We start from the raw sequence: 21,920 nt of genomic DNA, 5'->3' as shown, positions 1-21,920 counted from the left end.
TACTCAAATGAAGAAAGAGATACATGTATACCTTTTGAAATAATTCAAATCATGTGCATAACCATTTAGTGGGTACTCCTTACAAAAAACTATATGTAAAAGTGACTATGAGACACCTTTTGGATTCTCTGTCATATTCTTCTCCGATCCATATATATGACTGACAGGCCAGTAGAGAAGTAACATCAAGTTCTTGAACATCATGTGTTGAAGCCAAAACAATTTCATTACAATTTGCCTATAAAGCAAAGGCAGAGTCAATGATTTAAGCAATTTCACTGAAGAGAAATACATTGTTTATCATGATGATAGCTTTTACCTTATTAACAGAAAATGCCATGATCATATCAGATTCCTTATGAATGACTTTCGCTTTTCCACCTGGATAGCCCAGATCAGCTTCAACCTAGAAAACATTCATCAGCAGTTTTAGTTGTGGCAGCACAGCTCTATTTAGAGTTATGCACATCCCATAAGATTTGAAAGCAGAAGAAGAAGAAAATGTAGCAGCAGCAGCGATACAAAAGGGTAAGAGTAACTGTAACGTGTTGAAAACTAGCTTTGGAAAATTCGCTTAAATTCTCTGATGTCCTGTAATCACCCCAATTTCCATTGTGATGGTAAGATACTGATTAATTATAAAAGATGGCTAATATATTTTTATTAGTAATTTATATAGTAATATGGCTCTCTTAGCTCTTCCAAAAGTGCATATTCTGCAATAAGAATGTGCATACATTAAGAGGCACAGAGTGGAGTAAAAAGCCATAGAAAAACCACAAAGAAACCACCCTTTGAAGTAGGGGTAATGAGACAGAAATAAGGAAAAGTTGGAAAGAGGGATAGTTCGAAAGGAATAAAAGAGACTGACGAGAGGAAGGTGCAATGGCTTAGGGTTTGTGATGGCAAGGAAAGAAAAGGCAGAATCGAGAAGGAAAGATGAAACAGTCATGCTTAAAACAGAAAAAGTGACAGAAGTGAAGATGGAATAGGGAGCAAGAAAGACAAGAACCAAGGGCAAGACAGAGCAAGCCAGATACAGTGAAGCATCTCCTCCCCTGTAACACTGAAGTGGTATGGGAGCACTACGAGTTCTCTGAGTAGTTAGCCAGTTGGGCAGGTCATGGTTAGTATCAGAGATGAGACGTTAGCTCCTTGAACTTTAAAGAATGAGCTAAATACAAGATCTTGGAATACTACCTTGATGTGGCAATCTTCTGCTACGCAGTTTTGGTTGACCTGCTCCACATGTTCTTCTATAGACTAAATACCACCACACCGTCACAAACACAAAACACATGCATGGAATGAAATTATAGAGACAGTGAAACATTTCAAGCTGAAATGGCCACTCCACCACTTAAAGATGATGAAAATGAATTTGCAAAATCAAGAAATTAAACTGAATAAAACAGTCATCAAATAAACACAACACAAAGCCAAAAGAGCAAAATTAATGTGACTATTACATATACACAAGAACATAAAAGCTATTTCAAAATCAAAATTAGTTATCTGTATACAGTTTTAAGAAATTTAAGTTACATAACTGGTAATCTATAAAATTAAAGCCCACTTATATAAGCAGATGCACAAGATGCTACATAAATTCCTGCCCTATAGGGGTGGATTTCAAATATAAATTAAAATATTTATTTCCAAACATAGATTCAAAATACTGATAATTATTTCACTCTTATAAGGAATATGACGAATCACATGATTTTTCTCTAAGTAAATAAATGTTTAATAAAATCAGGCATGGAAAAGAAATCACTCAGTGATTTGCTCCCAGGTTGATGCAGGGTCCTAAGGATGACTGTAATCGGCAGTCATACTTCTGCTCTGCTGTGGAAACTCTGAAGATTTGATCAGAGAAACAAACTCTTCCTCATACCTTTTCAGGTGACTGCCTCCCTTTCATCATGAAGGGCCATTCAAAATTTCTGACCATGCCTCCAGGGACTCCCCTATGGCTGCTGTGGCTGATAAAGTGTATCCAAGAAAACTTCCAAGGAATGGTCAGTGTGTGGCACAGCTAACTCAGTGAAAGCCAAATTGCTGAAGAATCTGTCTGTCTTAACTAGCCGAATTCACCAATCTGTTTCCCAAAACCTTGTTTTGTGAAATATTTTTCTTTAATATCTTCAGTGAGTAAAAGATCTTATACATATATCTATAACTTCATTTCTCAGGGATTTTTTAAAAATGCATCCAGCATTTTTAGGATTAACCTGCCAATTTTATTGGGCAATTTTCTGAATTTGCCAAATTTAGTGATTACCAAAATTCTATTTGACAATTTTAAAGATTTAATCACTCTTACTGGATTGGGTAGAGTTTTAATAAGTTTTGCTTATTTCTGAAGCTAGCGACGAGTTTTTGTCCAGCAGCGTTAACATTTTATTCATAATTTTTTTCTTAATGAAAACACCTTTTTTTCAGATCTGTGCTATTCAAAACAGCAATCACTAACCATACATAACTATTTAGATTAATTGTAACTATTTAGATTAAAATTTAAAATTGTTTCTCAATCACGCTAGCCACACTTTAAGTACTCAGTAACCACATGTGGCTGGTGACTACTATGTTGGACTATGCAGATACAGATTTCCATCATCACAGGAAGTTCTATGGGACAGTACCAGACAAGACAGTAATTCCATTGTTTTAAAATTAAAAGGGTACATGATAAAAATTCTTCCATCCTAACTCCTAGTCGCTTATATAGCACTTTAAGAAACATTCCATTTATCTCTGTCCTACTTCCCTGTTCGTGGGCCCACTGCTGGAAGAAAAATAGAAGAGAACACACAGAGACTAAGGGGCGGAGAGGGGGAGACTTAGTTAAGGAAGAAGCAAACTAGTGGGGAAGGGCAAGACGAGAATGGGAGGGTCCAAGAAACCCAGACACCTGGCTTCCCACAGCACTCTATACTCTGATAAGTCAACCAAGCTGCTATCAACTTTACCAATATTTAAAACATACTTGTGATCAATCTTTAATTTTAATAATTTGAAGAACAAAACACTCAGAAAATTGATCACTCAATGAACTGGTTTTCTGTGAATAATAGAGCCCCTAATTGACCAGAAATCTTATTAAGACAGGGTCTCACTTTGTTACCCAGGCTGGAGTGCAGTGGTGTTTGATCTCAGCTCACTAGAACCTCCACCTCCTGGGCTCAAGCAATTCTCCTGCCTCAGCCCTGCAAGTAGCTAAGATTACAAGCGTACACCATCACACCTGGATAATTGTTTTGTATTTTTTGTAGACACGGGGTTTCACCATGTTGCCCAGGCTAGTCTCAAACTCCCGAACTCAGGAGATCCCACGCCTAGTGCTAGGATTATAGGTGTGAGCCACTGTGCCTGGCTAAAATCTTTTATTTCAAATCACTATCTTAGATTCTTATATCTTAGTTTATGGAATTTGGACTCAGGATCACTATAGGAAATGCTATACATAGTGGTTTAAAGGAAAGAGGCAAATAATTTGCCTCTGATTTCCCTAACAAAGCTCACGTCAATAATTTCAATGCCGTAAGGGTCTTTTGTTATGAAAAAGCTTATAACTAGGACTCAAAAGGTCTCTACAGTTTATTCTTCTTCTTCCTCATTTAAGTACATAAGTTTTTAATCCACAGAGAAAACAAATGACTGTTCATAAGGGTTGACCACAATTACCATTCAGGTAAGTGGGTAAGTGGGAAAAAGAACAAGTATGGTAGGTTCCACTGCCCTAGGCATGAGGAAAAACTGAGAAGCAGTTTTATACTTTTAATCTTGGGAAACTGAGCCATATGGACTCTCTCTGTTTTCCACTTTTCTAAGTAAAATATAATTCATTTCTTCTCTTCTCATTGATTGTGTTTGCCAAATCTTTTTTTTTTTTTGAGACGGAGTTTAGCTCTTGTTGCCCAGGCTGGAGTGCAATGGCACAATCTTGGCTCACTGCAACCTTTGCCTCCCAGGTTCAAGCAATTCTCTTACCTCAGCCTCCCAAGTAGCTGGGATTACAGACATGCACCACCACGCCCAGCTAATCTTTTGTATTTTCAGTAGAGATGGGGTTTCTCCATGTTGGTCAGGCTGGTCACGAACTTCTGACTTCAGGTGATCTGCCTGCCTCAGCCTCCCGAAGTGCTGGGATTACAGACGTGAGCCACCGTGCCTGGCCATGTTTGCCAAATTTTTAATTGCATCAGACGCTCAACTCTGAACACTCTTCAAACTGCTCATTACCTCACTAAATAGCCAAACAGACTGAAATGCTCATATAAAAGGTCCTACTTTTATAAGGAAGAGGTCATCTGCCAATCTCCCAAACTGCTGGTTCTTCTTGAATCATGTCTGCTATTACATTTGTATTAACTTAAAAATAACCATGCAATGCAGAACCTCTGCCTTGCTTTGTAAGAGCAATCTTCCTTCATCTTGTATTTGCTATTTCTGTAGTTTATTCTCTCATAAAAGTAACCTGAATTTGTTGTTTCAAATCTTCATTCTGTTCATTTCTAAGTGCTAAGTAAATAAAATGCCTTTAAAGGGCTATTTTATGTTTTAAACACATATTTGGAGAATATTATAGAGTAAGTTTATATATTAAATTCCTCAAACCATCCATCACAATGTTTATTACATGTAAAAACCTAATGACAAATACTATAAAGTACCAACTTTCACTTGAATATATGTAATTTATCAAAGTACCTATGTTGTTTCATTGCTATGAAATGAAAATTATAAGGTTTTATCTTAAAACTAGTTCACGGTAGTTTAGTGAACTTTGACTATTACCCAACCAGAAAGAAAATTTCAGAATAAATCGAGCACTGATTTCCTTAGAAATGTTAAAGAAAAATTACAATAGAAAATATTTTTCTCAAAATACCTCACTCTGCTTTCTTTTCTTAGTGAAAATATATCTAATAAATGTCTCTTGAAGGACTTCTTGTTTAACAAGGAAATGCCAAAGTCGTTTGACTGGAAATGCAGAAGAATCCCGGGACCTATTAAAAAAAATTAATATATCACACTATTTTAGTCTATAGAAAATATGTTTATATTTGTAGATATTTATTTTTAAAACCTTCACAATCTATTGCAAAGAAGACACAGCATTAAGCTCAACAAAACTGTACAGTTTACTTTTAATTTTTAGTTCTCCTAAAAATCATTTCATCTAGCAACTAATTCTCTAATCACACTGAATGAACCAGTTAAGCTGACAAATTATTATTCTCTTTTTAAAGTATATTTTATGTTGGTTCTCTTGGTTAAAGCATATCGGCAATGACTATAAGTCATAGATATCAATTCTAACAGCCTAACAAGCTAAAAAGCTTTGTTCTTTTAACCTTATTTTAATAGTAAATACTATTAATCAGGGTCCACTATCTCAAAAAAAAAAAAAAAAAAAAAAGCATGCTGCTTATCAAAAGGGACCTAGATGGGCGGGCAGGCAGAAGATAAAAACGTCAGTTAAAAACCTGTGATGTGTTTACTGTTAAATTACTGACAAAAGCCAGAAGCACTTTATTTGCATATATAGATTGTTAGAAAAAAAATTCTGTAAGAGTTCTGACAATAAGAACATAAATATGCCATGTGCAGTGGCGCATGCCTGTAATCCCAGCACTTTGGGAAGCCAAGCTGGGGGACTGCTTGAGCCCAGGAGTTTGAGACCAGCGTGGGCAACATGGTGAAACCCCGTCTCTACACAAAATACAAAAAAATTAGCCAGGTTGCAATGGCACTCGCCACTAGTTCCAGCTACTCGGCAGGCAGAGGTGAAAGGATGGGTTGAGCCCAGGAGGTTGAGGCTGCAGTGAGCTGAGATTGCACCACTGCACTCCATCCTAGGAGACAGAATAAGACCCTGTCTCAAAAAAACAAACAAAAAACACCACACCAGAAATTAATACAATAAAGAATTTTTCCTTTATGTAAATGGAATGTCTATGAATTATAGATAATACTGGGAAAAAAATTCTATTCAAATTTTTGATATTTTTCTTAGGGTATTCTGCTAAAAATAGGACTGCAGGTTCAAAATTATGAATGTTTTAAAGTATATTGGCATATTTAGCCAAACTGTCTTCCAGAAAAGTTAAGTTATACTCTTTATCAGCATTGTAAGAGCTTTCTTACTTGAACGGGGTATTTTCAGGTTCTAGCATTGCTTTATTTCGAAGAATAGCTGGTCCAGCTCCCAGTGAAAGGTCAGTTGGATATGTGTTGATATAGTTAGCGGGTGGACCTTCAAACTGATCCATTTTCTCTTGCAAGATCTGTTCCCAGTTCTCCAAGTTTTTAATCACAGCAATACCTAATGGTGATGTTACAGGCAGCTCTACAAGGTGACAGAACATGTTATTTAATAAAAAATATTGATCATCATCCAAATATTTATAGAATCTGAATTCTGAGACAAAACCTCTGAAACTACAAATAAATCTGGAAATGTTAATGTAATACAGTTTAGATTCTTAATGCTTTCAACAAAACAGAAGTGGGTTTCTGCTCTTTCTCCATCTTCTGTGTAGAGAGTGATTCTTGGTATAAACTAAAGTATTAGACTGAAGCCAGGTGTGGTGGCTCACACCTGTAATCTCAGCACTTTCGGAGGCCAAGGCAGGTGGATCGTTTGAGCCCAGGAGTTCAAGACTAGCTTGGGTAACGTGGTGAAACCTTTTCTCTACAAAAAATACAAAAATTAGCCCAGCATGGTGACACATCTATAGTCCCAGCTACTCAGGAGACTGAGGTGGGAGGATGGCTTGAGCCTAAGAGGCGGAGTTTGCAGGGAGCTGTGATCACACCACTGCACTACAGCCTGGGCAACAAGCAAGACTCTATCTAAAAAACTAAAAATAAAGTCACAGATTGGAGCCTAAAATAAACAAGACTTTATAAAATATCTAATGCACTGTTTTTAAGTGCCAAAGGACCTTTTATGTAGATTCTGTAAAGAGAAACTTGACGGCAATTTATTATATTTAATAACATTAATTTTTAAATTCCAAACTCACCAGAGAATTCCAGTCCAGCAATAGGAAAGAAATTCTTCACATTGTGAAGTGCTAGCTTAACCATTGTCAAATGTAGAAGAGCCCAGCTGTTCAAGAAGGAGCAAAAAAGTCTTTAAGTGAAAAATAAAATCATGGGAGACAACAGAGTGGTGTTCCCTGCCTACTGTTTAGCCCACTCTCCAACCCAGAAAAAAAGCTGTCATTGAAATTTACTATGCAAAAATGACAGCTTTGTGGTCACTGAACATAAAAAACTTGCAATACTATATTACACTTGCTGAAAATTACCTCATGGAAAAAGATTTACCACATAGTCACATGGAACCTAATAGTATACCAATAAATTATATATTAAATTCTAATAGTATACCATGAGTTACATATTCTTTCCTCACTAAAAATGCTTGTGTTTGCATTCTCCATGAAAGCTAGTCTTTGGAGGTGGAGAAAATATTATGGAGAAATTGACCTCAAAGGTGCAGAATTTGTTACCTGAAAACATAAGTCATTTCTTATATAAATTCAGGATAATAATGTTATTTAAAATTAATAACATTGGGATTTTCTACAAAAAGAAAAGCCAAAAAAAAAAAAGAGAGAAAGAAAAGAAAAGTCTTATTTACCTATAGGAATTTGGATCTTGGTGCTCCTGTATTTGTGTATCTGAAAAAAAGGCATCATCTTCTTCATCACTATGAATGCTTTCATCAGAATCATATATAACACCACTATCAGACAAAGGAAGAAATGGCTGCAATAAAAGATAAAGTTATTTTTTTAAAGATTATAATTTTATAAACATATAAAATATATTTTAACTATATAATTTATGTATTATACATTTAATATAGAAAATGTTTTTAGTATATAATTATTTCTGTTCTAACATAAAAGTAAACATTTTAAATGGTGTTGGCATAAGTAAAAATTTTCTTTTGCAGATGATGCTACATTTACAAAAGTCAAGATGACTAGGTAAAACTCTCAGACTCAGTAACTGAATAGCTAGATATGAAATGTGTTTAAAATCAATAGTTTTCTTCTTACAGATCAGCAATAAAAAAGTTAGAAAAGTCTAAAGAAATACAAAGGACAACTGTGAAAGCTGTGAGACAGCTTTGTGAAGGAAATTATAAACCTTTATAAAATTATATGACGGGAAGGAGTGAAATGTGTAAAAACTGTAATTCTTTATAAGTTAATTCACATAGGCTTTAAATAATTTCAATAAAAATCCCCCTGGGAATTTCTCTTCCTATTTTGGAACTTTAAAATGATTCTGAAGTTCTTAGAGAAGAAAAGATAGATGAGATCAGCTGGGACATTTTTTTTTAATAAAAAAATCCCTTTTTTTTTTTTAGTGGATATTTAAGTAAGAAAAATGTAGTCTAGCAATTGATTGATACAAAGATATAATACAAAAATCATATATGTATAAGAATTTAATCTGATAAAGATAACATCTTAAGTCAGTGGGAGAAAAGGAAGGATTATTTAATGAATAATAATGGAACAACTAGTTAGCTAAGTGTGGGGATGGGAGATGAAGTCTGATCCAGTCTGTTCCTCACTTTATTCTAGATAAATAAGAGAATTCAAAGTTAAGGAGGAGGAGAAAGAAAAAGAACAGGAGGAAACAGAGAAGGAAGATAAAATAAATGTAAACATTTATTAGTGGAAAAGACTTCTGCTTAAAAATAATATAATCAATAAGGAAAAGTATGGATAGATCTAAGTTTTAAACTTTTTAAAATTTCTGTGCATGGTAAACTTTTTAAAACTTCAAATGCATAATAAACAAAATTTTAAAGCAAATAAACTAGAAAAAGTTTAACAAGATAAATTAATATCCCTAGATAAATAAAGTATCCATAAAAAGGAAAAACGCCATAATCTCAATAGATAATTTAGGTAAGAATATGAACAGTCAATACCTCAAACTGGAAAATCAAAAGGCAATAAGATCATTAAAATTTTAATGTCACTAACAGAAAATAAAAATCATTTAATCTATCAAATTAACAAAAATGAAAAAGGAATACTTAATGCTAATAAGGGAGTAAAGTCAGATGCATCCTCTCACTATTCTCAAGAGAGTACAAATTAGTAATGCAGAAAATAATCTGGCAATACGTATTAAAAGCCTTATTTAAGTTTATAACCTTTGACCTAGTATTTCTTTTTTTTGAGACGGAGTCCCTCTCTGTCACCCAGGCTGGAGTGCAGTGGTGCAATTTCGGCTCACTGCCAGTTCCGCCTCCCAGGTTCACGCTATTCTCCTGCCTCAGCCTCCTGAGTTGCTGGGACTACAGGTGCCCACCACCATGCCCAGTGAATTTTTTGTATTTTTAATAGAGATGGGGTTTCACCGTGTTAGCCAGGATGGTCTCGATCTCCTGACCTCGTGAGCCATCCACCTCGGCCTCCCAAAGTGTTGGGATTACAGGCGTGAGCCACCACACCAGCCTGACCTAGTACTTCTTATGGAAATAATCTGCTCATGAACAAGACGTATCTTAAAAGATACTGTTCTTGGCATTATAAACATCAAATCGCTAATTAAGTAAACTATAGTGTATTCATCAAAGTGAAAAGTTACATGGTCACTATAATTGAGGCTTATCTAGAAGCAATGATCAACCAAGCAAGAGTGAGCACCCCAGCATCTGACTGTAATTTCTAAATATAATTTCAGGAAGGAACAAAAAGGAACCAGGTTATTTTTTAAAAAAAAAAAAAGATTGTTCTCAGTCACGGGCAGGAAATATACATGATTAGCCTAGAATAAAACTAGAAAGCAGGCAAACTCAAACACTAGTGGAATAATCTCAAAAAGATTTGGAGCCAACTATGGAAGAGGCTCTCACTGGCAAAGATGGATAATCTGAGGCCCCATGAGAAAAATAACTGCAATGGATTAAAACATATAAAATATGTTTAAATCTATAAGCTCATAACAAAACTGAAAGCAAAACAAAACTCACTGGCCTTCTCTGAAGGATGCTTGGGAATCAACTCATCATTTTGAAAACTGGTACACAAAAGCAAAGAATAAAGCATTTATCATGTCTTTCTAACTCAAAATGTACTTCAGGGTAACTGAATAGGTTGATGAAGAGACATTCCAGCAAATAGATGAAAAATGAATGACAGGATTATATCATCATAATTTAAAACTTTCACTGAAATCATAAATGTAGGCAAAGATCAACTAAAATCATAAAAAGCTTCCTGACAGAAATATACAAAACCACCGACGAAGTTAATCCTGCACTCCCTCTTCCTATCCCATCAGAATGAAATTGGATTTAACTTTCACTTTACAAGATTCAGAGGAACAAAATATGGTGATGCCATCGGCAAAATCCGTTGAAAAATTCTAAACGTCAAAATTCTTTCAGGGCAAACAAAAAGGGTAGGAGTTAAGTTTAAAAAAAAAAAAAGAGAGAGAGAGACGGAGGTGGAGCCTATAGATTAAAAGAGACTGAAGATGTAGCAACCACTTGCAAGGTATGAATTGTATTTTAGATCCTGATTTGAACAAATCAACTATATAAAAACGTTTAAGATGCAATTGGTGAAATGTGAATACTGTCTGAATATGTGATAATATTAAAGAATTGTGAGTGTGCTTCGGTGGGTGTAACATTAGTGTAGATCTGTTTAAAACCCTCTTTTTTTCAAAAATAAATACTGAAATATTTTTGAATGAAATTTCATGTCTGGATTTGCTTCCAAACAATCTTAAGTAGTGGAGTGAGGTATAAATGAAACAAGACTGTCAATGAGTAGATAATTTTTGAAGCTACATGATGGTAGATGAAAGATTCATATGCCATTACCTCTCCTTTTGTGTATGTTGGAAGTTTTCTACACTAAAGTTTTAAAAATGATAGCTATCTAAGTTTTTAATGGTATAAAAACTGTTTACCTTGTTAATGTTAACAGAAAAAAACTACATATACTGATCCAATTATATACCTTTTTTAATCTGAGGAAAAAAGATTAGAAGTAAATTGGCCAAAATGGTAACAGTTATCTTTGCATAGATGAGTGCTATATCCCTTCTTTATAATATTTTGCATTTTCCAAATTTTCAAAATATGTATCAGGAGGAAACATTTTTGAAAAACAAAAATTAATTGAGCACATTACCATTTACAAATCTTAATGTTGTTATCACTCACGTTAATGATGCAATGAGCTTTCATTCATGGCAAATAAAAAGTTTAAAAAGGTAAGAGTGGGAACTGCCTATACATTTTTAAGAGTGCTTTATTACTTCCCTGGTTTATTAGCTAAATACAATTAAGTACAACTCAATTGGCAGCCTTAAGGGATAGGCCAGAATGACTCTGGAAGTATAACTCGGACTCTGATAGAGTGTAAACCTGGAAATCTGCACTCACAATGTGCCCAATCCCGTAGTTCTCAAACTTTAGCACACATTAGAACCATCTTGGAGAGCTTTTTAAGACACAGATTGTTGGTTGACACTCCCAGAGTTTCTGATTGAGGGGTCTGAGGGAGGACCCAAGAATTTGCATTTCAAACAAGTTCCCAAGCAATGCTGATGCTGCCGGTTCTGAGACCACACTTTGAGACCCACTGACATAACCAAAGTCTTTTTTTTGGGTTTTTTTTTTTTGAGACACTGTCTCAGTCCGACACCCAGACTGGTGCGCAGTGGCACAATCATGGCTCACTGCAACCTTGACCTCCTGGGCTCAAGCAATCCTCTCATCTCAGCCTTTCAAACAGCTAGGACTACAGGCACACACCACTGCACCTATGTTTTTAAATTTTTTTGGTAGAGACATGGTCTATGTTGTCCAGGCTGGTCTCAAACTCCTGGATGTAAGCATCCTTCTACCTTGGCCTCCCAAAGTGCTGAGGTTACAGGTATGAGCCACTGCATCTGGCCTCAAAGTCTTTAGATAACAAAACAAAGCTTCCAAACTCACATTGAAAGACTTTTTAAGGATCAGCTTCTTAGCATACAAAAAAAACGGAATGGGATCAGCACCTCAATAACTCTGAGATCAAATAAAAGTCTAAAAATGGGAAGAGGCATGACTCTGGAGATGTATTCCCTAATGTGTACGCACAGCAAGGTGACAACAGAGTTAACACATGTAAAGACGGAAACATACCAACAGAAGGAGAATCATGAGCTCAAAAAAGCAAAGTGCAGAAAAGCAAACATTAGCATGCACCCACGATGGTATGAAATGGGGCTATACCAGATCTAGTCACCATGAGTATTCTGATCCCCTGAGAAGTTTCCTTTGCTCTGGGAAAACAGAGATGTATCATGGGGCCTCATCATGGCCTGATAAAACCCTCAAATGTCCATCCATCTCCTTCTATTCTAATCCCATGCTTACCAAGGTAGCCACTGATAATTAGAAGGCGGGTGCCTAGATGGTAGCTACAAGTATTCCAGTCACTAGAAAAAGATAGTGCTGATTATAAAATAACCTGACTTCTGATTTATACCCAACTCCCATGTGATTTTAATTTGTCTCCTACATCATCAAGTAACTGATCATCCTTAAATTTACTATGACTATTCAGTTTCTAGACTTAATAAATGTCTAAACTATGGTGATTCAATCCAAAAGCTACCCCATCATTCCTATGTGAGACACATGCAAGAGTTAATAAAATAGATGATACAATTATCTTATAGCTTGCATTCCTCACACTCCTTACCTTTGCAACAAAATAATCCCACATACTAAGTTCAGGAGGAATAAATTTTTCTTTGTAAGATGGTCTTTCTGCAGGCACCGGTGGTGGGGTAGCATCTTTTACAGGCCTCCCAGGGACAAGCATTCGCATGTTAAATCTCCTACGGTGTTTATCTATGTCTTCAGAAAGGACAGGAGGTGCTAAATGAAGATAGAAGGAAAAAAAATCTGGCATTCATTTTCCATTGTTAATTGATAGAGTTAAGCTTTCTTTTTATCCTACTCTTGCCATGTTTTGGTCTAGACTAAATTACTTATTCCTGTGCTTCTAAACTTTTCTAGTTACTGAATCAGCTTTCCAGCAGTCAAGGCAGAGATGCAGATGGAGATAAAGCATTAAAGCATATCTTGCCATGTGCTCCATAAAATAAGGATTAAAGTAATTCTATATAAAATATACTAAATAAGTGGTATATTCAATAAATATTAAAGTGAGTGATTGACTGATTACCCCTGGCTATGAGGTTCAAGAAAGATTCACTGAATATGTAGAATTTAACAGTGTGCCTTAAAAGAAGGGCGGAAGTTCAATGGAAAAATGGAAAAGGGCAACATAAACAAATAATCAAAGAAAGTTTAGGTAAATTAGGAGTCAATTATTTTTGGCAGACAGGAGTTATGGAGGGAAGTAACATCGACAACAAAGTCTAGAGTTAGGTTAGGACAAGTCTGTGGCTATGAAGCTGGGAACATGTGTTTTGGGCAATTCTCACTAACACTTCTTAAGCTTTAGTCACACAATGAAGTATGGCTTGTCTGATCAATTAGAGAGAAGATGGAAGATGACATAAGAACGGCCTGCACTAATATGGTGGGTGGTAAAAAGTAGAAGGGTTGTATATGAGTGATACACAAAAGAAATAGCAAAAGGATTCAGGAATTGGATATGAGAGGACGAGAAAGTAGAAGTCAACCTGCTCCTCTCCTAAACCTCCCCATCACAGAAAATAATTTTATCTCAACTCTTCTTTCTTCCCTACCCCACACACAATTCATCAACAAATCATTGGCTCTAACCTCAAACTATATCCAGAATATCATCACTTTTCACTCTGACCATAACTAACACCCTAGGATAAACCACTATTATTTCTTTTTAATTGAGGCAAAATTTACGTAACATAAAATTAACAATTTTAACGTGTACAATTCAGTGACATTTAGTACATTTAACATGTCACGCAACCACCACCTCTATCTAGTTCCAAAGCATTCTCCTCACCTCAAAAGGAAACCCTATATCCAATAAGCAGTCACTCCTTATTTCTCCCTCCCACTAGCCCATGGCAACCACAATCTACTTTCTGTCTCTATGGATTTACCTATTCTGGATATTTCATATAAATGGAACCAGACAATATGAGACTTTTTGTGTCTGGCTTCTTTGGCTTAGCCTATTTTTGAAGTTCATACAGATTATAGTATGCATTAGTACTTCAATCCTTTTATAGCTGAGTAACACTCCACTGCACGTATACACCGTACATACTTTGTTGATCCTTTCATCCTTGATGGTAACCCACAATTATCTTTTAAGTGGACTAGCCTCCCTACTACCAGGCTCCCTACTCTTATTTATGTTACCCAGTCTATTCTCCACAAAGCAGCTAGAGCAGTTCTTTTGAAAAGCTGAATCAGATTATGTCACTCCTTTCTTTCTTTAGAACAACTAACACTTTTACCATGATCCTAAAGGACCTTACTCCCGCTACTTTTCTATTCTCATCTCCTACAACACTCCCCCTCTTCACGAGAGCCATGATGGTCCCTGGGTAGTTCTTGGAAAAGGCCAAACTCAATTCTACCTCGGAACCTTTGCATTCATCTGCCTGGAGTGCTCTGATCTCAGATATCCACATGGTGTGACTCCTAACTTCCTTACAGCTCTGCTCATCAGAAACATGTCTTCCAACCCCCTTAACTAAACTGGTCCATTCCCATTCCCTCATCACTCTCTTTCCACTTACTCCATTTTTATCACAGTTCTTATCATACCTGAAATATCATTTGTTAATTGCCTCATAGGTGTTAAGTGAATAAATTAATGCTAATATAAATATGTACTGGCAGATTTTAAGCATGGATGATTTGATGGATAAATTACCACGAACAAAAAATCAGAAAACTCAGGCAGAGAAAGAAACAATTTTGAGGAAAAACTTTTAAGTTTAAAGTGGACTATAACCAAGCAGCAAGAAAGAGATTCAGAGGTATCCACATTTAATGGGAATGGAAACAGTGGGAGTTGATGAGATCATCTCCCTTACAATGACTTACACAGGAACCTATTTATTTAACTCAATCACAGACACTGAAGACAGAGGTTAGTGTCATTTAAACTTGTGTGCCACTGATTCCTCATCTGTAATATGTCCATTTCTAAGGATGAATTAAGATGATTTCTATATATGAGCATCAAGACAGAAATCTTTCCTGTGGCATCAGTCTATACCTCACCATATCCTACCATCTTCAAAAGTGGGATGAAAAATATATTCTGGTCCATGAGGGAAGAAAAAACACACAAGGAAAATGGAATAATACTATCACACTGAAGACTAAGGGAACATATTTTAGAGAATAAAAACAAAATAGAATTTATTTTATTTTTGTGTATGATTGGAATGGCTATCTTGCACATGACCATACACTTAATCTGAAGCCAACTACGCGCGGTATGCGCTAAAGATTTTGAACACTTATTTAAATTTTCTTTCTGTAATTAAGAACTATCCTTTTTGTTTTTGTTTTCATTTTATTTTCTTAGAACTATCCTTTTGGTATGACTTTGCTCCTTAATATTGTTTCTGTATTTACCTTTACCTTTCCTCTATTTTTAATCTTCTTCAAACATGTCCTGCTTTATCAACCTCAAAAACGTTATTTCTATAAAAATAAAAGTAACAAACTATATTTTTATTATATCATGGGTTTATTTGCTGTCATAACAAGAGTGGTTATGCTTTAAGCATCGCTTACCTTCAAAGTGAAATTTCTTAAAACATTAAAAAAATTTTAACATTCAAAATAATTAACATTTACCTCCATTACTGGTATCAAACTTATCTTACCTGAAATATTTTCTGATTGTCTTCGAGGTTTCACAACAAGTTTTACACCACCTCCAAAAACAGCAGCCCACATTCGATTATTTAATGGGTGGGCTGCAAGCCGAAATAATTCATTGGAGGAATTTGTGGCAAGAGCATGTATTAATAAACTTAAGTAAACAGCAACAACAGCTTCACATAACAAAATGTTCAATTTTGGCTGGTCTTCATCTTGGGCTGAACTCAAGAGATTAATAAGTGAGCTCACACCTATAAGGGAATATAAAATCATAAGAAGTATGTCAGGATGAAGAACCAGAAGGAAAAAACATCCAAATTTACAACTTATCCAAAATTATGCATTTATATTTTACAAAATATTTCCATAATTTGAGCAATAAAATAAATAATGATAGGAATGGATTATAGCCTATTAAAATAAAATCATCCATTTGTCTACAATGATACAATAAATGAGTAGATGAACAAAAGGTGAGAAGGGGAAGCTCTTTCTTACAGTAGAATTTCAACTAATACATAAAATGAGTGATAGCGGTAGAAAATCACCATCTAGTAACCCCACAGTAATATGATTCAGGCAAACATCATTACTAGATGCTAAAATTAGCAAGTGAAAGTATAATATTTTACACAGTCTCAAACTCTTCACAAGATACTGATTAATTACAAAGGGAAAAAAAGTAACTTTACAATGGAGAAACTTGGCAGAAACCACCTTACCAAGTGATCAAAATTAATAGCAGTTGGGGCCAAATGACATCATATGCCTCTTATACCTCCTACTGAGAAAGGCACATCTTTTTTGTGGTATCCCTGCCAAAAAATACATAACTTGAATCCAACATTAAGAAAAATGTGCCCATCAGGGCTGGGCACAGTGGCTCACACCTGTAATCCCAGCACTTTGGGAGGCCGAGGCAGGTGTATCACCTGAGGACAGGAGTTCGAGACCAGCCTGACCAATATGGTGAAACCCCATCTTTACTAAAAATACAAAATAATTAGCTGGGCGTGATGGCGGGTGCCTGTAGTCCCAGCTACTCAGGAGGCTGACACAGGAGAACTGTTCGAACCCAGGAGGCCAGAGGTTGCAGTGAGCCGAGATCGCACCACTGCACTCCAGCCTGGGCTACAGAGCAAGATTCTGTCTCAAAAAAAAAAAAAAAAAAAAAAACAGAAAGAAAGGAAGGGAAAGGAGAGGGGGAAGGAAAGGGGGAAGGGAAGAGGAAGGGGAAAGAGGAAGGGGAAGGGGAAAGGGGAGGGGAAGGGGAAAGGGGAAGGGGAAGGGGGAAGGGGAGGAAAGGAAAAGAGAAAACATCAGAAATGCCCAAATTGAGAGACACTTTAAAAAAATAACCTGCTGGTACTCTTCAAAAGTGTCAAAGATTGTGAAAGAGAAAGAAGGAAGACTTTACTCCATATCAGAGGAGACTAATGAGACATGACAACTAAATGTTACATATGGGCCCCAAAAAGCACATTAGTGGGACAACTGGCAAAATTCAAAAAAGCTCTGTAGATTACAGCACATAAATGCTAAATTTGGTAATTATGTGAGAAGGTCTGTTTATAGGAAACACACATTGAAATGTTTAGGTGGAAAAGGATACCAGGTCTGCAACTTACTCTCAATTTAAAAAAAAAAAAAAATACACTTAGATACACAAACATAGCAAGTGAGTGAGAGAGAAGAAATGAATGATAAAGCAAGCATGGTAAAATGTTAACATTTGAGGAATCTGGGTGAAATTTAGTACTATGTTTGCAATTTTTTGCAAGTCTGAAATTATTTTGAAATAAGAGGTTAAAATGAAAACAATGTGTTTCTATAAGGCGATGGTTAAAGTAATCTGAAATATACACTTAAGGTATTGAAGAGAGCAGAGAAGTTTTGAAATAACTGAGGTAGAAAATGAGAAAGAGAGCCAACCAGAAAAAAAGGACTGTCAGACTGCATGATATATGTACCATAGAATAGTCACTCCTACCCCAGTACATAAATTTACACGCCCAAGAACAACTATATTTTCTCTGGTATGTCTGTGATTTTCTAAGACTCTAATTCAAAATTTCTAAGAAAGATAATGTGCTCCATCCTTATGAAGGATGTTAAGACATTGCTTTTTTACGTTGCTTAACATAGCTGGTTTTATGGAGCCTTAATTTCCTGAGTCTTCAGACAATACTGCAGTACTTCATAGTTCCTAATCCATAGCAGAAAAACATCATCAAAAAACAAAGAAAGCAAGAAACCACTCACTAAATCCAGCAACAAGCAGGAAACTGGTCAGTAGACTTTTAAGAAGAAATTGCCAAATAGAAGATTTTTTTTTTTTTAATCACTTAAATTCTCACCAGGCCACTGAGCAGGAGATGAATTTGGTGTTGCGTGTTCTTCAATGCTTTCTGTCCTTAGTCTTCTACGATCACTCAAAAGAAGTCCTTGATAAGCCATTCCTGTAAACTGATTTCCTTCTGTTTGACTGCCAGAACAAATAGGTTCAGTTATTTATCATTGTAAGAGAGGTAATAAAAAACTGCACTTTATGCACATCATCTATTTTAGACGGCTACTTTAAGAAACAAAAATTCTTAAAATGCATTCACTGTTCTAATAAAAATTTATTTTAGAAAATTATTGAAATTAGTTACAAATGCTTATTTTTTTTTTTAAAACAAAATAACAAATTTTACTATGTTGGGCAGATGACATTTATTCCTTTAGAATTTTCTCCAGATGCCACTTTAATACTTTAAAATCTTTTCTATTTCCACTAATTTTTATTTTGTGTTTTTACAAAGTCTGAGGTAAGGGGACTACTGTTGGTACTAGGATATAGTAGGCAGAAAGTTTCAGGGTATTAGTGGGTTGCATTTCTTTTCTCAAAAGTTGTGCAAGCTTAACTCTAAATTAAAATATGAACTAAAACTTGGAGAATCATATTTTAGAAATACCTAAACCTGAAATTAAATGTCCCTAAATACTGTTTAATAATATTTACTTCCCTATTAATTGCTATCTTTGTGAAGTTGGGGGAAATATAAAAGCAGAAAGTCAAGCTGAGTCTAGTAAATCATAGCCGACTAACTGGAAAATACATATTTAAAAACAATGTATTTGCATTTTCATTTGGTGCCATTTTAATGGTGACTGACATCAAACAAGTTATCTTTGATCATTTAGATGACAACAGTCAACTAAATCAACTTCTTTCCTTATTTACATTTCTAATCTTTCGAATTATTTAGACACAGCCTTAATTAGGTTACAATCAGAGTACAGGCCATTTTGATCGATAATTCTTTACTTGATACCAAAAGGTCCCACAAAAGGATGCTACCATTACAAGAAAGAAAGCTAGACATATATTTAATATCAATTTAATGTCAATCTACTATTATAAACTTTTCATTTATTAATATAATTCATTTAAATCTAGGTTATCTTTCCAAGTGATTCAATTTCTTGCTACTTATATTGCTCTAGTCATTAAAATGCAAAGTACATACTAATGAACGCAATTTTATATTAGGAAAAATTCAGTCTCTTTCTTCTAATTGATATCACTTCCAAAGACTTTTACATCATATGTAAATGGGCAGGTAAAAGTAATTTAAATAATTCCATTTTAGGAATGTACTTTTTCAGTTTTCAAAAGTATTTTTATTTCAATGGATAATTAGCTAAATAAATAGCTGCTAATCCAATACAAAAAGAAATTGTTTCTAAGGAAAAACAATTAGAAAATTTCATATTATAAGTTATTATGGACAGTAAACTCTTCTTTCTTCAAAACAAAAAAGATGGTAATGATGGTAATTTACATTTACTGTTTGTTACTTTATTTCTCTGTGACTACTAGGTGATAACTAAACAAATAATTATTTTATTTCTGATTCTCTCTCATCTATTAAAATATCATGGCAGTCATATTTAGGGATTTTTCAGTCCCTAGGAAATAGAAACTTAATATAACTCTGGAACAGTTTAATTGTTTTTGCTGTATTAATACTATTTTGGGTGATTTTTTTTTTACCTGTAGCTATGACTGTCACATAATGCTTGGTAAATTGATGCAGAAAGTGATGCTGCTAGTGAATGAAGTGTGTGCACCTAAAACCAAAACAGCCACAATTACATTTTGTACTAACATTTCTACACAACAGTAATATTTCAAAAATTAGAAAACATCCAGGAAACCTAGCAACATCATAAGTAAGACTGAATCCTAGATGAGACTACTAACTCTGCTTTAAATCTCCTAAAGTAACTCTCACCCACCTTTATACACATGCCACAACAAAGCTGATTGTTTCAGACACATTTTAATCAAACATTTACTTACTGTCAGCCTGCCGTTTACCAGGCCCTGAGCAAAGTGCTAATGTTTGTATTACAGGGATTTGTCCTAGCCTAACAACTAGCTTAAATAGTAATATTCAAAAAAAAAGCAAAAGCAAAATAAGAATAGAATTTTCAGAGCTTTTATTTAAGCTTGCCGCATGAAATTCACCTTGTTGAAAATAAAGACTTGATCTTATCAATAAAAATGAATTAAATCTTTTTAGTAAATGTATTAATCACTGTGTGAAACAGCTAATTTTCCAGAAAGTAAGTAATTTACCTGGTACTCATGAATTGAGGATAGTCTTAGAATTTTACATTTAGAAAGTTTTAAATTTCTCCATATACTAAAAAAAAAAAAAAAAAAACCCTGAAATGCTATACTGAATCAATATTTTCAGACTCACAAAATCTTTAAATTTGAAGGGACCTTAGAAACAGTTTCATATGTTATACAGATAACTCTTTGAAAGCCTTACCCAAATTTCTAGGAACCAGAAATGTTTACTTTGAATTCATATGCTTTTTATGCCTTTTCTGCATGTCCCTATTCACCTAACAAATGCTTTAAATAATCTCTGCTAAAATACTAATATAGGTTAATTCATACTATGGATGAGAAGTCCCTAATTGGTTATGACCAAGCCTTTAGAAGAATGTACTGCCAGAGATTAAATGTGCTTGTCAAACAAAACAAATAAAAAATAAGAAAACAGGGGATCTGAATTGTGCATCAGCCACTAGAACTGGAAAAAGCATAGCACAAATACAGTTAGACTGGGACAGTGGAAGTCTGATCAGCTTCCCAGATCCTGCCAAGCTCCCTAGTGTTTCTTGGACTGAATCAGTTTTTAAGATCTTGGCACGGGGTATTAATATAGTTTGCGATAGTAACTGCCGAAACTCTGATTACCTCTAACTATTGCCTCCAATAAACACAACCACCAAGGAAACAGTAATAAGGACACTCTCTCTGGGACCATTTGTGACCAATCACAGTTCCCTCCCAGATACTCTCCAACTTGTATTTTCATAATATCTTGGCGTATAAACAAATAATCATAAATATTTCCAACTTAATGGTTCATTTAAGGGGAATGGAGGATCTACAGGGATATTAAGTGGCAAGAATACTGTCAAGAAAATTAGTTTTATTGTTTGTCTGTCTTAAAGGAAGACAATAATTTTTCCAGAAGTAAGAACACTTGCTTTTAAATTACATTCATTGGACAAATAGTCTTGAACTGATCAGGAGTGAGAAAGGTAGCACACAAGAGCACATTAAAATATTTCCTCTAAGTTCAAATTAAAAGACAGGTATAACATATTTACCTTCTCAGTGTGTATAATATCAAATGATCATAAACTTTACATTACCTTCACATCTTCAATACTGGGATGAGGTGGTGTTTTCATCTGAACAATAGTATAAAGTATATCATGGATGTGATTATTTAAGTACAATACAGGATTAGCTATGACTGTTTTTGTTGACGCAATACTTGCTGAAAGCAGAGGTAGGGTGGTAGGCAGTGGTAGTGGCGACTGGAGTTGCTTTACTGTAGTTTCCTGTGGGTGATAGTGAATTATTTTTTTCAAAGTAGTTAAAAAAATTTCATCAGTTATCTGATAGAATACTGGTGATAAACATTGTGTAAAGGGAGTATGTTCGATCACTAATTTTACACAAATTTATTGAGTACCCAGTATGTAC

At 34.9% G+C, this 21,920-nt stretch overlaps 1 protein-coding gene across 2 annotated transcripts in view; it reads right to left on the bottom strand.

Annotated features, from left to right (window-relative positions):
• DMXL2 (Dmx like 2) overlaps positions 1-21,920 on the bottom strand; it is a 179,364-nt gene that overhangs the window by 10,374 nt on the left and 147,070 nt on the right. For both annotated transcript variants that reach the window (XR_002734719.2, XM_023227160.2), the window contains exons 25-36: positions 21,584-21,775; positions 19,899-19,975; positions 18,217-18,344; positions 15,862-16,110; positions 12,753-12,931; positions 7,661-7,788; positions 7,038-7,123; positions 6,157-6,358; positions 4,898-5,015; positions 1,201-1,263; positions 320-406; positions 117-238 (exon numbers count right to left, since the gene is read on the bottom strand). Coding sequence is in view for 1 of the 2 variants with exons in the window: in XM_023227160.2 (XP_023082928.2) it covers positions 117-238; positions 320-406; positions 1,201-1,263; positions 4,898-5,015; positions 6,157-6,358; positions 7,038-7,123; positions 7,661-7,788; positions 12,753-12,931; positions 15,862-16,110; positions 18,217-18,344; positions 19,899-19,975; positions 21,584-21,775 (1,631 nt within the window). In the remaining variant the exon portion in view is untranslated. The remainder of the gene's footprint in view (positions 1-116; positions 239-319; positions 407-1,200; positions 1,264-4,897; positions 5,016-6,156; positions 6,359-7,037; positions 7,124-7,660; positions 7,789-12,752; positions 12,932-15,861; positions 16,111-18,216; positions 18,345-19,898; positions 19,976-21,583; positions 21,776-21,920) is intronic.

Source organism: Piliocolobus tephrosceles, chromosome 6, assembly GCF_002776525.5.
Source record: "Piliocolobus tephrosceles isolate RC106 chromosome 6, ASM277652v3, whole genome shotgun sequence".
Classification (NCBI taxonomy): Eukaryota; Metazoa; Chordata; class Mammalia; order Primates; family Cercopithecidae; genus Piliocolobus; species Piliocolobus tephrosceles.
Note: the sequence above shows the minus strand (reverse complement) of the source record. Positions and strands in the feature narration are given on the sequence as shown.